At 39.0% G+C, this 17,471-nt stretch overlaps 1 protein-coding gene across 1 annotated transcript; it reads left to right on the forward strand.

Moving 5' to 3' along the window:
* Positions 1 to 2,083: 2,083 nt before the first annotated feature.
* Positions 2,084 to 13,613, forward strand: LOC149009817 (sm-like protein LSM5). The gene is made up of 4 exons (XM_089164197.1): positions 2,084 to 2,332; positions 2,469 to 2,592; positions 12,627 to 12,699; positions 12,979 to 13,613. Exons 1-4 carry the CDS (start codon positions 2,299 to 2,301, stop codon positions 13,009 to 13,011), a joined length of 264 nt encoding a protein of 87 aa, XP_089020323.1. The 5' UTR covers positions 2,084 to 2,298; the 3' UTR covers positions 13,012 to 13,613.
* Positions 13,614 to 17,471: the final 3,858 nt, after the last annotated feature.

The following is a 17,471-nucleotide window of genomic DNA, read 5'->3' on the forward strand; positions in this document are numbered from 1 at the left end:
CTCTTTGCAGTTTGGGTCCAAATTTCTTAAGGATCCTCCACTATTTTTTGGCTAGATCCCTGACATCCTTTGGGTATACTCTACACCCTTCTTATCTCTCATACGGTGTATGATTCCCGTATCCCCAAGTCCACCACCCTTTATACCTTCATCATTAATGGGTCCTAGTCCCCCCTCATCCACCCCAGTTTTACACAAGTTTATAATGTTCTCCCCCCTATCCTTAACTTACCCTGATATACCACATTTGGATCCCTTCTCCATCTAAATCCTTTACCACTTCCTCCACTTGGAACCTTATCCACTCCCCCAAACCCCCCGCCCCCTAGTCCCCCTTGGTCTAGTTCAAAGGCAACATGCCCCGTCATACCATCACCCTTTAGAGAGCCGTTAACCATGCCCTTCCAACCCAGTACTTTCTCATTAGCCGCCACATCTTTGCTAACTCTAACTGTACCCTTTGTTGAAATGGTTTAGAGAACATTGACCTTTTTTCTTTTGTTGCCCCCTTCCCCGACCCCTTTATTGAAGAGCTCTTGTTTTCATTTAGCATTGCTCGAGGCGATCTTTTGGGTTTGTTCTTGATTGGTCTTGGTTCTTGAGGAACTTTGCTAGACACTCCATTTGCGACCATATAGGCAAACTAGTATTTAGTGCCACCATCCACCACATTTGGTGGGAGCGTAACCTTATGAGATGGACTTCCAAATCTTGATCTATATATTTGATTTGAAAAGCCATCTATTTTGATGTGTCTTTTAGACTGCTTTCCTTTCACTATCCCCCTGTTGATGATAACCCCATGAATAGGTTAATTATTAGCACCTCGGGGCTCAATTGCTCTTTTATTTCCCCCTTTTGAGTGTTGCTCGCTCTTTCGGGTTCTCCCTCCCCCCGTTTCTTCATTTTGCTTTATTTTCATTTTTTCTATAATACAATTATTTATTCATTCAAAACATATATAAATTCCAAGCAATAATGGTGGATGCATTACATAGATGAGTATCCTCAACTTAATGTTTTGAGGTTCTAAAATTCCGCTTGCAGTCGTCTAACATTTTATATCTATAAGTTCAGGTAGGCCTGATGCGTCCAAAAATTGTCCAACCGTTAGAGGCCTGCAAAACAATAGTCAGATGCGGGCCGACTCTTCCGTCGGGAATCCGCCTCCGATGGCTAAGTCAATAATTGCACCATAAAAGAGCTCTGAATTGTTGCAAAGCTTGATTGAGAGATATAATAGAAAAAGAACAATTCAATCACCTCCCCTTTGTACTGATTGCTACATTATATAAGGTTTGCCTTTCATTATCGATCTTCGGATTAACCCTTGAGTCTTGTATGTGACCGTATGATCTCAGGGTTTAACTTCCCTAATCCATGTTATTCCACATTCCTTCATTGACCTGATCACTTATCCTGATTTTTGTGGGATCATATATCTTACCATAGCGGTTGGGTCTTCCATAATTGTTAAGTTTCTTCATGTTCAAGTAATCTTTGGGTTAGCTATTCACTACGGTTGTGACCAAGACAAACCAATTGATCATGGTTCGACTCGGTTGGTTTATTATTATTATTTTTATTCATTAAGGCCAAACATACGCATTCGTCAACTACATCCCTACCGTAGTTTTTTTATATCCATAAGATGAAAATTAATGACTAACCATAAAGTATAATCTAAACGAAGATACTAGTCATCTAACCAAAACGTCCATTCCAAATAAGCACAAAAATATAAAATTGTCTTCACTGTAGACCAAATCAAATCGTAACAGGATTTGCAAAAAATATATATATATATATATAATCCAAAAACCAAAAAAAAAAAAAAAATATATATAACATAACATAAAACCTAAATATTTTTTAAAATTTTTTTTCCCAAAAAAAAAAAAACCAAAAAAAAAAAAAAAAAAAAAAAAAAAAAAAAAAAATCATTAACTTAGGTTTTTATAAGAATTTGAATAGTAAGAATACAATACAGACATCAGCCAATACGATATATATACATAAATACCGATAAAATCGATCCAGATACATATTTTACGGATAAGAAACCCGATCCAAATGCATATTTTAGCCGGAAAAGAAGAAAAAGAAAAAACGATCCAAATACATCAAAGCAGAGGTGGAAGACGAGATATACCATTTGAAGGGGTTTTGGCGGTTCTGGTTCATGGACACCCTTTTTTGAATATCCTTACCATTATTACACCACCTTTGTTTTCGGTTAGCACCTTTGTTATTTGCGTGCAAAACCAGCTTTGGAGTTACGGGGAAAAAAGACAAGCAATGTCGAACAATCCATCTCAACTCCTCCCATCAGGTGCGTACCTGTCAATCTCGTCGATTTCGTTTCACTCTTTTTTCTACTCTTGATTGCCGAGTCAATTAGGTTTTACATACTAGCGTTGTTTATTTTGTTTTATAAAGGGAATTTAATATATGGACTGGGGTTTCAGAGTTAATTGATCGATGCATTGGGTCCAAAATATGGGTGATTATGAAGGGTGATAAGGAGCTAGTTGGAACCCTAAAGGGTTTTGATGTTTATGTTAACATGGTTCTTGAAGACGTTACTGAATAGTAAGTACCTAATCTTCTCCTTTATTTTCCTTCTCCGTATAATGGAACCAAGGTGAATGCAGAATTGTTTGTTATAATTTCGGTTTGGATGTGCTCTACGTTTCATTTGTTAAAGATTCCGTATATTTGGAGCTCTTCTCAGTATTATCGTGTTAAAGCATGTATTGGACTGCGTTGTGATTTTATGGGAGGATATCTGCTTGAGCTTTTTCCGTGGTTTCACATTTTCTCTCTTCTTAAATCCAGTTAAGAATTTTTGGTTGAAGGGGAATGGGAAAGGGAAGGGAAGGGAAAGGAAGTTAAGTGAAGTGAAATGAAGGGGATTCTATTTTCCCCCCCCTTTTATGTGACATTTTTCTTTTCTTTTCTTCCTTTTTTCCCCGGCCAAAATGTGGCTTGGTTTATAAATGGAGTAAAGTGAATTTAATTGTACCAAGTTGTTTGGCTGGCTGTAAGACTGATGTAATTTTTAAAAAAAATTATAAGTCAACCTATTATATAGTAAGTCACCATGATTATGGTATTCCATGACACAAGACTCCTATGACAGCATATTGCATTGTAAACATCATATGCTTTGTCAATAGACCCACACTCTATGTACATATCAAAGACTGTATTGCAAACCTGCATGTTCATCTACCCATCCCACATGAATGTATGGATGGTCTCGTCCCTTAACATCTTTAATTTCGGCCTTGCAAGGTGCTAGGCGGAGGCACCAATAGGCTTGCTTTTCGCTGCCAGCCCTCTCACTGAGGATGGAGAGTCGAGAGTTGTGATTTCCTAGGTTTTTAATTTACTTGTGTTGTTGATAAGTAACTAAAAGTTACATTCTCATTTGAGATGTGAATATTATATACTTGGGGAAAATAATACCCAGCAACAAAACACCTATATTGTTTCTCTTGGGGAAACAAATTTCACTTTACAACAAAATATTCACATTCCTTTGCAACCAAATGAACTTTTAGTTTTTTTTTTAACCTCCTTTATCATTGGAAATTTTGTTTTTGAACTTAGGTAGCACTGTGTGATTCGTATTGTAAGGGAGGAATTTCATTGAGTGGTGTTTTGAATCATAGGCAACCAACTGTAGGCATTCCAATATTAACATTACCACTGGGTTTGACCTTGGAATGATTGAAGATTTTAGATCGATGTAGATTTGCCACAGTAGTCTTGGCGGTGCTGTTTTGTTTACATAGTCCTTCTAGTCAAGCATTGTTTCTTAGTCTCTCCATCCAAGTTTTCCTTATGAGAATTTCTGTTTGAAACGTATGTGTTTTATACTTCTCCTGTCCAGGCAATGCAACATGTCTCTTGCAGCTACATTGTCTTCCATGGTCTATATTTGGTATGTAGTTATGTCCTACACCAGCTAGCTCATTCAGACATCATAACCCTTGCAACTGATGATTTTGTTCACTATAGTGAGATTTATAGTAGAAAAGCAGAATATAACATCTGGATTTTCTATAGTTAAGAAATTGCTTCCATCAAATGTTAAATTGAAACTCTTTTGAGGGCTCAACTCTTCTACTTAATGGAAAGCAATTTGGTATGCATTTTTCTAGGATGGTATTCTTGATAACAAGTCATGTGATACAAAAGGATTTTAAACTCCAGAATGTTTGCTGCATGTGTTATAAAGGTTCAGAAACCGTCTCATACTCTCTTCAGCCCCTGTGGTTTCAAGTTTTGGATTGTGTGGTTTGACTGGTTTCATGCTTTTGGTTTTTCATGTTATGGCTAATTAGCTCAAGGAACATTAAAAAGGTGGTAATTGCAGGGCTTGTGGTGAATAGAGAGCACTTTGACTCTTCCTCTGGTGGCAGCATTATGGATATGATCTGCTCCAAATGGTAGGAAGTTTGATAGATCCATCCATCCAGCGTATCAGGTAGTGCACACACATATTTATGCACCTGGGAATTGAGCCCCTTTTTTCCTATGGTGCTGGGTTATCCATATGAAAATCGTTTAGTAATTCATTTAGTAATCTTAGAAAATGGCATCTCTCCTCGGTGCCTTATATAGGGCAGGAAGGCTTTAGCATATTATCGCTGTTGGTGATATGCTCCCTAGGCTTACATGTATGCACATTCAAGGAGTAATACAAACAAGAGGCTATTACATTCAAATGTTCTCTTTGTGTTTTTCTCACCATATCCTGGTGTTGTTTGAATTATAAAAATTGTGAAACTAGGAATCTGAACAAATGCATGATGCATTACTTCAAAGGGCTTTATTGATGATTGTGTCTATGACAATTTTTAGAACATGTTCATGTAAGCAACAAGTTGTTTGCCTAGAGATACACTAAGAGGAGTAAAGAAGAATAGTGTTGGTTCACTTTTGAACCAACCCCTTGAGCAGCTGAGCTAGAGGGCCAAGCAGTTACCTGGATTTTAGAAGGTCCAAAACACGGTCTACATGAACAGTATCATGGGTAGTTTTTGTCTTGTTACGGGAGTGCTTCTTGACGATTTATGGGGTCCACTGACATCTGCCTTGGGGGATTGAAGACTTATTAGATTTTATTTAGAATCTGTTAGAGCTGAGAATCAAGCTATTTAGCATATCTAATCTATAGATGTTTCTCCTTCTCTGGCCCTCTCACCTTCCTGTATCATGGTTTCATTATGTTCGTCGAGGGTACTAGCCTTTGATGGTCTCTCTAGCTTTGGGGGAAGCCATGAGGGCCATCATTGTTGAACTCTCCGAACTTTTCCAACCCTGATATATTCTCTTCTTATCGTCTCTCGTGTTGATTCCAGCCCTTTTCTCTCTTTGCTTCTCCTTCTCTTCCCTTCCTGTTTCTGGGATTAGCTCCAATTTGTTGAGGGTTTAGCCATTGATGGATTCTCTGGCTTTGTATCGATTTTGATCTCTCCAATTATTTTGGAGTCTATTTTGTTCTTCATTCTTTATCTCTTTCTTGTGTTGCTACCTTCCCTTGCAAATGTGATGCTGCTGCGTTGGTCCATGTGCTATGTTTCTAGGATGGCTTCTCTTACTTTCGATCGAGAGGGAGTCAGCGCTGGATTAGCTGGGGGCCCTTCGGTCCACTTCCTTGGACCTCTTGTGCTGTGTAACCAGTTTGCTATTATTGTTGCCCTTAAATAGTTGCTTGGCTCGATGTCAACTTAGTTTTCTTCTTAGTGTGGCTTTGGGCCACTTTGCTTGCATATCTAGTGTGCTATAATTGTTGCTCTAAGGTATTTGCTAGGCACATTGCCTCTTAGGTTGCTTGTTAGTTGAGGGCTTGAGGCCTCTTTTTCTTGCTTATCTGGGTTCTGTCCCTTGTGCTCTTGTAATTTTTATTCTCTTTGGTAATGAATTATTTAATCATCCAAATTTTTTTTTTATATATTTAGATATTAGTACTTTCTATTCTTGTATAACTCGTTGATCAAGCAAGAGAGCTCATAAATACGTAAGGCTGTTCTGAGCCCTCCTAGAAATTTAATGTATTTAGGGTTGAGAGAGCTGAACCACCTTTATCCTCCCTTCACTTTCTATTTTCTTGTTTCTACTATTCTTTTCTTGTTTGAATCTAATCTGAGCTGAAGACCAGCATCTGCTGCTGCTAAGTGAAGCTGCAATCGTTCAACTGCTGAGTGTGTTTTTAGCAACCTTCTCAATCAACCAGGTCTGCTGTTCTGAGGGTTCTACCTACTAGAGCCTGCCTTTTGAACTGGTCACCTTCATAACTGACGTTCCAGCCATCAGCACACTTTCATAAGTGTGAATGATCTTAAGCTACTAATTGCCATCCTTGTTTCTAATTCTCTGATTTGTGAGTTTAATGGGGCTAAGTCATCTTTGATCTTAGCTTTACGTGTGAGATCAATATCTGAGTACAGAAGAATGAATAGGGAAAGAGAAGAAAGGAGACAATGTAGTTCATGGAGTCACGGTTATTATGTGAAGTATCCTGTAACCAGGGTAATAGAACAACAACTCAGCCCTATCCCAACTTAACTACCATCTAGTATGTTGCAGGTGATTGCTTAACATGGCACAGGGTTTAATCAGATTATAACTAGGAATCTGCATCCACTTTTGATTATCGAAGGACGCTAAGTTATGTTCCTTTATGCATTCCTATGATCAGAAGGTCACTATGCCTCTATTTAATAATACTCCATAGTGGAAGTGTAAAATTAGAATTTGATAATTGAATTTTGTTTTACAAGTTGCTGGTTTCTGCCATTATCACAAGTGTCAAAAACCTGGTTTTCTAACTATGAGTTCCATATTTTTTCCCCTTTTTTTGGGGCAGGGGCGGGGAAGGGTGGTTGTTTGGGGAGTGTTAAATAGGCTTTAATTAGATACTCACAAAGTCCTAAATTAATAAGGAAAACTAAAATGACACTATCTTGTGCTGGATTTGGGGTTCCTAATTTCTGGCTGACTAAATACAAAAAGCTATTAAAGACTAAAATAATTTATATGCCCTAACTTAAAAATAACCCAACATAGTATGTTAGTTAATGATCAAAACCATGGTTCGGCTGGAAGAGATGGAAAAAAAATAAAGGCAAAACAAAACAGAAGACTAAAAATAAACTAAGATAAAGCTATTCTCGTGCTTGAGCTTAGTACTGACAAAATAGCCTATTACTACCTAAACCTTAGGAACGAAGGCCCAGTACTCACAAAATAGGCTTATTACTACCTAAACCTTAGGAACAAAGGCCCAATACCTATATCTCAACCATAGGTTTATTCGGTGGCAAAATAGCCTAATTTGGTGCTCGATATGCATCACCTTTCGGAACAAAGTTGGGCTCAACTGTGATGTCTACTGATACTCTACTTAGTTACATGGCTTAATATCATGATAGTTAATAAGCCACACCAAGTCAAGAGTCACCATAGTTATTAGACAGCTCCATAACTAGAATCTCAGCAGTGTCTAATTGTGGATTATCTGTCTGCAGAGTAGACATGTAGGCTGAAGTCACTGAACCTCAATATTCTACAACTGCATGGTCTCTGAATAGGCGTTGATATATTTGGCTAATTGTTAATGGTTCCTATGCCATGTTTTGATATCTATACTACCAGTTTGTAAGGAGTTCTGTTGGTTGGTTTGATTCTATTAGTGGGTTTTGGTTTATTTAAATTGTTATTTCTTGCTGCCCAAATAAGGTTGTTTATGTAATATTGTGCTTGCCACTTCATTATAAATGAAGGGGCTTGGGATCACTTTGATCAATTAAGCCATTCTACTTTCTTAAGAGTTCCATGAGGGGGTGACCTAGCCTATGATGCCACTGACAAAGGTCTAACTAACCAAATGGACTTGATGAGAAGATGCAGCCAAATTAGAAGTAGATCTTCCAATCGGCTCTAGCAAATACAGTCCATTGTCTAGTTTACCACGTCCAATCTTCTTCTCCGTTACCAGATCCTAGAAGACAAAGTAGGATGGGAAAAAAGTAACTTTACAATTCAAGTCAAAGCAAGTTAGTAGAGAACGAAGGAACATGCAAACCTTTAGAAAAAGTGGAAAATGCTTAATGGTCTCTTTTCCAGCAATGTAAGAATGAGAGCCATCAACAATTCAAACTTTATCTTTTCCTAAAGTTGGAGAATAATGTAAGGAAAAAGAGGATGAGCATGTCATATGATTTGTGGCTCTTGTATCAATAATATGAGGAGCAGAAACCAAAGAAACATGGAAGCTTGTAAAAGTTTTACTTGATGTAATAAGATAAGAGTTGATATGGGTAGTGGAAGGACCAGTAGTAGGAGTTGCAGAAACTGTAGAAGACTACAGAATATCGTCACCACCACCTGAACCTGTCCAGAATGGGGTTCCTAAAAGAAAGAACAGACATCTATTAAAGATAGCCTATTCTATTATAATTGTTATGAATCTATTGACCAATATCATTGCTATGAAGGAGGTTCAAACATATCAGAGGAAGAACTACAATCGTCTCAAGCAGGTAGAGAAAGTTAGCATAATGTCACTCTAGTCTTTTACTCCAGAATCAGATTCTATTGTTCTTCTTGATTTATCTGTTTTTTATTTTCCTATTGCTATTAGAAAGGAGTTAAATATTGTACTCAGCATCCTATAGCTAAGTATGTTTCTATGATGTTTTGTCTGACTCCTATCGTGCTTTCGTATTCTCTTTATCATCTGTTTCTATTCTAAGAGTTGGTAGGAAGCCTATGCTAATTAAAGGTGGGAGGTAGCTATGGTAGAGAAATGCAGGCAATGAAGAAAAATGATACTTGGGAGTTGGTTACGTTTCCTTCAAGAAAAAAAATCCATGGGCTGCAAGTGGGTGTTTGTGGTTAAATAGGATATGGATGGATCAGTCAATAGGTTGAAGGCTAGACTAGTTACAAAGGGGTTTACCCAGACCTATGAGATAGATTATCAGGAGGCTTTTGCTCCTGTGGCAAAACTGAATACTGTTAGAGTTCTATAGCTGTGAACAAAGATTAGAACTTGCACCAACTAGATGTGAAAAATGCCTTTTTATATGGGGAGTTGGAGGAAGAAGTTTATATGGAGGTCCCACATGGCTTCTCTGATAATAGAATTGGAGAGAAAGTTTGTCGGTTGAAGAGGTCAATTTATGGATTGAATTAATCTCTTAGATGTTGGTTTGGATGCCTCCAAAAGGTAGTGACTTCAATTGGGTACCAACAAAGTAATGCTAATCATACATTGTTTGTCAAGAAGTCAAGTGCCAACATCACCCTTCTCATTGTTTATGTGAATGATATTATCATCACAGGGAATGATGGTGAGGAAATACAGAGGTTGAAGGACTTTTTTGGCAAAGAGTTTGAAATTAAAGATCTAGGAAAGCTACAGTACTTCCTAGGTATTGAGGTGGCCTGGTCAAAGATGGTTATATACCTATCTCAGTAGAAGTATGTTCTAGATTTATTATCTGAAGTGGGAATCTTGGGGTATAAAGCAATTGACACCCCTATTGAGGCTGGAGCTAAACTCAAGGAGAAATAGGGAGAACTGGTAGACAAAGGAAGATTTTGGATTAGTGAACTTCCTCCTTTAGCATGGTGCTGGATTCTGGTTTATCAGTACCGGTGGCGTGTGAGTCACCGTGTTTATTTTAGTATTCTTGGCTTGGTAGGACTTCAAAGGTTGGTAGGAAAGCTTATCTACTTGTCCCACACCAGGCTTGACATTGCATATGCTGTGGGGCTGGTGAGGCAGTTCATGCATAATCCATATTCAACTCATATGAAGGCCGTTACCAGAATATTGTAGTGTTTAAAGGGAATTCTTGGAAAAGTGATACTTTTGTCACCCACAGATAATCTAAAGGTAGAAGCATATACTAAAGCAGATTGGGTTGGGTCTTCTAACAGGAAGTCTATTTTAGGTTATTGTACCTTTGTTGGAGGTAACCTAGTTACTTGGAGGAATAAGAAACATAATTTGGTAGCCTTATCCAATATAGAAGCTGAATATAGAGCTATGGCTCATGGAGTCTATGAGCTACTGTAGCTGAAAGTCTGCTAGACGACGTTGGAGTTCAAATCCCAAGCCCTGTGATGCTATATTGTGACAACAAGGCTGCAATTGATATTGTCAATAATCTTGTGCAACATGGTCGAACCAAGCACATTAAGATTGACAGATTTTTTTGTCAAAGCGAAGCTAGAACAAGGGCTAATTTGTATGCCTTTTGTGAGATCTAGAGAGCAAGTGGCTGATATTTTCACCAAGGGTTTCAAGGAAGGAGATTTCCTCCCTATTGTAGGCAAGTTGGGCATGACTAACATCTATGCCTCAACTTGAGGGAGAGATTGATTCGATTCTATTAGCGGGTTTTGGTTATTTAGATTGTTATTTCTTACTGTCCAAGTAAGGGTGTTTATGTAATATTGTGCTTTCCACTTCATTATAAATAAAGGGGCTTGGGATCACTTTGATCAATTAAACCATTCTACCACAATCGACTCTCTCAAGAAGTTCCAATTACAATTTCTGTTTTTACAACGCTTTTATGATTTTTGACGAGTCCTTCTGTATGTAACCCTTACCTAGGCCACAGGATTAATAGCTTAACATTTTTTGCTTTTCCAACTTGTCTCTTTAATTCCTGATGGCTGTACAAGGCTACCATAGGAGGAAAAAGAATAAGGCTAACTGATTTTTGACCTGAGTTCTGTAGGCCATAACAAGTACTAATTACATATCATGTGGAGGCAAGGATGCAGCTAGGAGTTATTTTCTGGAATATTTTGTGGAGGCTAGGTTAGCCAGTGTCTATCTTATGAGTTGTTTCTAATTACATTAGTACTTTCTATACATCCTATCTTCTTGTTACTTTGTTGTGAAGAATATTTCACTACATGGAGTTTCCTATTTTGAATATAGCAATTGCTTTTATAAATAGAGAGAGGCTAGCACCCTCCCACTATTTGTCTTTTGAGCTAGGTTAGGAAACTTGTTTTGCTTTGCTGTTTTGGTCAGACCAATATGAGTGACGTTCTAAAATTCTTATTTTTCCCATGAGTTTTGCTTGGTCATTTCACGACTGCAATAAGTCTAATAGCGAACAGGATGACCGTAATAACCAAATTTTTGATGAAACAGTACATTTTTCTAGAGTGCAATAAGTGAATGTCCAAAATGAAATGAGCAAAATTTCAAGGGGATCTGTTCAGATTTCATTTTGCCTCCTGTTTTATCTTGGAGATGTTGAAGTTACAGAAATAGACGACATCTTGAACAATGCTATGTAGTATCTGCTGTCTTATTTAATGGAGCAGCAGCTCTTATGGTGAAACAAGTGCAACCCAAAGTGGTGAAGCCTTGGTTGGTTGGGGGAATGGGTGGTGGGTGATGCCTTACCTTTGGTGGTGAAGTCAAGCCATATCCTTCTTCCTTATCTTTTCTCTTTTGCTTTCTTCTTCCATTCTGTTCTGTCAGGCTCCGGCAACCAGTTTTATTTCTAAATGTGGTCATTAGTTGGTAATTTCTATCCCTCTTTGTGTCTTCTTTTTATATCTGTGAAGTTCCTGTTTGTCAGTCAGGCAGCAGCTTTGACCTTCAAATTGTAGGAACAATTCTCAGCCTTAGAGATTTTTACTTCAAAGAACTGATGTGGTGGCACGAACTCTACTTCATGAATGAGTGAATAACATCATGACAGTGGGTTTTTGTAGAGTATCCTTGCACTTCTTCTCATCTTCCAACACGCATCAATGTTTTCCACTTTCATGTCTTTAATGCAGGCCTCTGTAGTTGAGTCTTCAAGCTCATCTACTGTTCTTGCTGTGATTGTGAACCACATATTAATAATATTATGTTCTTTCATGTGCATGCTTTGGAAAATCTTGGAGATGCTTCTAGTATATATTTTGATGAAACATGTAGCCAGCAGATGAGTTATTTGTTCCATGATGTTCAACTGTCATAATGAAGTAACGAGAAGTAAAAATGATGATTTTGTTAATTTGAACTGCACTTCTACCATATTACCACTTTGGAGTTTGAATCGGCATATTTTGTTAGTAGAAGAAGATTAGATATAGATCTTACTTATCAGCGAGTGCTTCTGCAGACTGTGATACAGGTTGAAGGATTCCTAACAAGGTGAATCAGTTGCCTTGGCAATCTTTAGATGAACCCAGTTTATAAGATTGGTGTATTCCTTTAGTTATTTTACCCATGTGAAATGACTCATTGTTCACCCCTTTTTTTTTTTCCTTTTCTTTTTGGGATTTTTGTTTTTTGGGGGTGGGGGGGGGGTGTTGGGGATTTGTCTTCCTCTTGTTTTGTCTGTCCCCTGCTCTGAAAAAATTCATTCACTTGCCCCTCAGGAGTTGTAATCAGAGAACTTGGTTAGTACGTGGGAATTTCTACTGTAGCTTTATCAAAACTTTTACCATTTCCTATCTTTTTTTTTTTTTTTTTTTTTTTTTTAAATTTTTTTATTATTGTTTAATCAAATCTGCTAATGTTGGAGGCTTCTCTTCGTTTTTCACAAGTTTTGCTTATCTTCATGTATTTAATCCTGTTCCAGTGAGATCACAGCTGAAGGGCGAAGGATAACAAAGCTTGATCAGATTTTGCTCAATGGAAACAACATTGCTATTGTAAGTTAAAAATGATGATCTTGTCTATGATTTGATTGTGTATCACTTTCTTCGGATCGTGCATGAATTGCATGCTTGAGACTTTTTGAGTTTCAAATGTAATCTGCCTGGGATTATTCCAATGTGCGACATCTCTGTGTGTGTTCTTCTATCTTTCTTTCTTGTTATAATTTGATGCTATTTACCAGAGTTCAATGCGTTAAAAACATGTCTTTTAAAGAATACCTTTTTTTTTTTTTTTTGGGTAGAAGAATACTAAAACTTTTTGGTCCTATGCAGCTGGTTCCTGGTGGTTCTCCTGATCCAGAATGAAGGATCGGGTCCTTCCTGGCATCTTTTGTCGATGTTCCGTGTGATGGATCGTATTCACAAGTTTTGCGAGAATTTGGAGGTCTTAGATTTCTGCAAACATCATACTCAGTCGTAGCTGTAGAATTTTAAGATTTGTTATGGTTTCATGGTGTTGTATTGTTGGAGTATTGATGATAAAGACATAAATATTGGAGTGACATTTGATAGGGGCAGCAACTCTACTTTCTTAACATCTTTTACACTTTTCTGGGAATATTTAGGTCTTTTACATTTGGGTGGTACAAATTTGGACTATCTTGGCTTCTGAGATGCAGGTTACTCAGTAAGGATTCTTAAAGCATTTTTTGCTCTCCTGTTGGATGCATGGCTACTAAACAGGTTTGAGATCGACCCCCCCTCCCTGTGTCAATCAATAAGAATGACAATTGGAGGGTTAATTCTTAATTGATTGACACAGGGGGGGGACTAGGATGTGTACTCTCATAAGAACATTCCTATCAGTAAGCTTTGTGATTCGTGACATCTTTGTATTCTTCAAAATCTCAAAATAATGTTGATGTTCGTTATTCATCTCAGTAAGATCGGACTTCTTAAAATACAAAACGACAAGAATATAAAGGTAAAATTTCTATTACATATGATTTTTATAGAAGGTTATATTATATTATCTTTTCACTTCTTAATCGTAAAATGAACATTATATGTCCAACCTATCCAATCCATCGTGACAGCTATGAGCTATGCTTATGTCTTGTATCAAATTTCCTGCCTCATGTATTCAAACTTTAGAAAAATTAGTTAGGGACTTTTATTGGTCTAGTGGAGACAATATCCATATTCATACACTCTCCCGGAAAATGATGATTCGGCCTGTTAGACAACGAGACTTTAATCTCAAAAAGTTTGAATTCTATAACCTTGCTCTTTTGTCTCAGAAGGCATGGGAACTTGTCTCTCCAGATGATACTTTATGGGGTCGCATTATAAAGAATAAATATTTTCGCTATAGCTCTTTTCTCTAGGCCACAACTTCCCCTACATCTTTGAATCGGAAAATGACAGGCAAGCCAGCCAATGAACACTCAATTGGGTCACCGACCAACCTTTGGATCTTGGATGTTACCCAGCTGGTCATTCCTCTATTCATGTAGCTGAATTAATAAACCATAATTCATACGAATGGGATTGTGAGGAAGTACTCAATTGGTGACCCTTGGATATCGCTCACTCATGTGAAGATAGACACATTTGGAAACTCACATCTACAAGGATTCTCACAGTTAGCTCGGCCTATAATCTCGCTGTCACTCCTATACATACCCATCTACCAATGAATGGCTTTAATTGGCTAAAGTTTTGGCATCTTCCTCTCTCTCTCTGTGCACACTTCATTTCCTTTGGAAAGCCCTCCATGATAAATTGCCCACTGCAGATTTTATTGCTTTGAGCGAGGGCCAGCCAAAAAGTAAGCGCACGACCCCCCGGGCCCCCCCCCCGGCCCCCCGCCGCCCGCGCCCCGGGGCCCCCCCCGAACCAAAAGGAAAACCCCCCACCCCCCCCCCCCCCCCCCCCCCCCCCCCCCCCCCCCCCCCCCCGTGGGGCGATACTCTCCGCAGGATCTCAGGTCGCGGCCAATCATAACAATAATATTATATAGCATAATCCAAGAGCAAGAATACAAAAGAAAGCGAATAAAAGGTAATCACTGCGGAAGTCTAAAAATCAAACGGCGTTCTAACAACGGAAAAGGAGAAAACAACCTAAACCCAACCCAAGTAAAAGAAACTCCAAGCCTCAGAATGGTTGGACTCCAAAAGCATAATCTGCACAAGTACACATCCCATCATGCATCTTCGTATTCTCGCTCGCCAGCAGACTCTCCAAGTAATATGAGTCGTCACAACCTGCAACAGAGTCTAAAGAAAAGACAATATTCATAGAGGATGAGTTCCACGAACTCCAGTGAGTCTAACATATCATACATCATGCATTCATCATGTACACACACACATATCAACATATACAGTCGATGAATAAAAGAATGAACATGAAGATATGATTATAACTCTTACCATGCAGTCTCTACAGTAGACACGCTTTAAGATAACACACCAGCCTCCTCTGGGTAGTCTCATCACTCACCCTCAACAAGAGATGTCTATTGGGTTCACCGCGGTAATTGGGTCCTGTCACATCAACCATGGCTGGGGATTAGGTCAACACTCTCTCCCATCACCATTGGCCTGAGAACTGGCGCGTGTCAAGGATTTACTCTAGCCCAATGCAAAGTCACTATGTCTCGTGCTACATGTGATCCGGATACCTTTCCTCATGCCTAAGCGCCCTTTTGGTCCAGTATCGTTCTCACCTATGAATGGAATCCTCAACGGGAGGCATCTATTGGATCCCATTCCTTAACCCTGTAGTAATCTACATATGCTAGGGTGGATGCCGTCATGTCCCCTCACGCCGCCTAACCGCCGTCTTTTGGGCGATCACGAGGTCCGTTCTAACACATGTCACTATACCACTACATGATACCGTGGGTCTGTTTGATGCACACAGAACCCCATCCACTGATATCACGGGTCACTCGGCTTCAATACCCCTGCCGAAAGGGTAGTAGCACTCACAGGATTCTTAACCACATGCATCTAGACAACCACACCGACTATGAAAAGTGCTCTGGACATCAGAGGACAGTGTCCCATACCACAGCCGCTGATAACCCAAGCTAGGAATACCAAGATAGGTAAACCCCATTTCACAGTCACATACATTTATATGCCTCAATCAAGTGAAGTAACCAATCACATAATCACATACAATTTACATTTAATCAATTAGTCATGAGTACAGTATGACATGCAGGATTATCGAGATTATAGAAGGTAATGACAATTATCATGCAACATTACATTTTTCACAGTCCAAACACACAATGAAATTACATAATATATGTGATGTTATCCTCACCTGTTAATCGAGAATTCACGTGCAAAGTCCCACAATTTCACAAAATTAACGAATGCCCAAGACCCAATTAACCTAGCAAATAAACAAGCTAAATTAGATTTAATTCGGGATTCAATTTGAACACAGATCAAATGTGGGTTAACCGGGTCTTAATTCCAGTCAAACAAGGCGGGTCAACTCAGTCCCAAATTGACCCGGTTAACTCGGCGGGCAACTCACCGAGTCAACTCGGTCGAAAATGCTCGGTTTCGCACGAGGCTCAAAGTAGACGTGCGCAACACCGTGGAATCTTTCTACGGAGTCGGAAATTATTTCCTCAACCTAAGCCCTCCAATATCACATTTAAATGAAATTACCCATCAAAAACCTCATGAAATTGGGCCAAAATTAGGTATGTTGAAGCAGACTTACCTCTCTACGCGATCATACCTCCAAATCGCGATTCCGCACCGTCGAACTACACAAACTCTTCCTCCCCAAGCTTCTTCTCCTCTTCTCTCTCCTCTCCCACGAGCTCTCTCCCTTTAGAAAACCAAAATCCCGAATTTGGTTCAATTGGGAAAGTTAAAAAGCTTTTAAGAGGTGAAATGACCATTTTGCCCTTCACTGAAAAAGGACCGGTCAGATAATTTATCTGACCGCCTCCATCCGACCGCCCCCATATCTTCTTCATCCGAAGGCCGATCGCGATGAGCTTCGGAGGGTAGGTACCTTACACAATTACCAACTCAATGGTATATTTTATTTGAGATGTGAAGTCCTCTTGCATAGGTTTCTGGGCACACCAAAATGTCACTTTAATGCCTTAAGGAGTAATTTTCTCTCTCCTGGTGAAGTCAAACAAAGTGCCTGGGTCTTCATCACTGTCATTCAAGTCCATAGGATCAATTTCTGAACTTTTGGGCTCAACTCGGATGGTCAAGAGTTGACCTCTTCCTGAACTTCGGGTACACGGACCTGAAATGCCGGGTTATTAGGTTAGGATTTTTAGGGATCTCACACCATGCACATATAGTTAAGACATATGTTGGTCAAAGTCTATTCACGTACACAACAAAATGATCACGATTGTCAAATTCTCATTTCTCTTTGGGCACTTTGGAACATCTATACTTCTTGCATTGGTAGTTCCCAACCATTCTCACTATAGGATGCTACTCAGTACATACGAAGAACATCGCTCAAGTTTATTCCTCCACCCCTAACATCAAGACCTCCAACAACACAACGCGTGATTTGCTGGGAACCTCCTCAAGCGGGATGGGTAAAGATCAATGTAGATGGCTCTTCTTATGTTGATTGACGCCTCCCCAACATAAGTGGTTTAGCTCAAAATTAGGACCATCAGGTACTTTTTTCTTTTGGGCAAGGTCAAGGTGCACAGGATTCTATGGTAGTTAAAGCAGTTGCAGTTCGCACAATTCTCCAGTGCATACAATAGCTTCAACTCTCACACATCATTCTAGAAATGAATAATCAAGCTC

This window comes from Hakea prostrata, chromosome 7 (genome assembly GCF_041222555.1).
Source record: "Hakea prostrata isolate BN-2017 chromosome 7, UWA_Hpros_2, whole genome shotgun sequence".
NCBI lineage: Eukaryota > Viridiplantae > Streptophyta > Magnoliopsida > Proteales > Proteaceae > Hakea > Hakea prostrata.

What these genes read in the sequence shown, in the direction of transcription:
- LOC149009817 (XM_089164197.1), top strand. Translation starts at nt 2,299, where the DNA reads ATGTCGAACAATCCATCTCAACTCCTCCCATCAG. An exon ending in CTTGAAGACGTTACTGAATA is followed by an intron (nt 2,593 to 12,626) that starts GTAAGTACCTAA and finishes ATCCTGTTCCAG; the next exon opens with TGAGATCACAGCTGAAGGGC. An exon ending in ATGGAAACAACATTGCTATT is followed by an intron (nt 12,700 to 12,978) that starts GTAAGTTAAAAA and finishes GGTCCTATGCAG; the next exon opens with CTGGTTCCTGGTGGTTCTCC.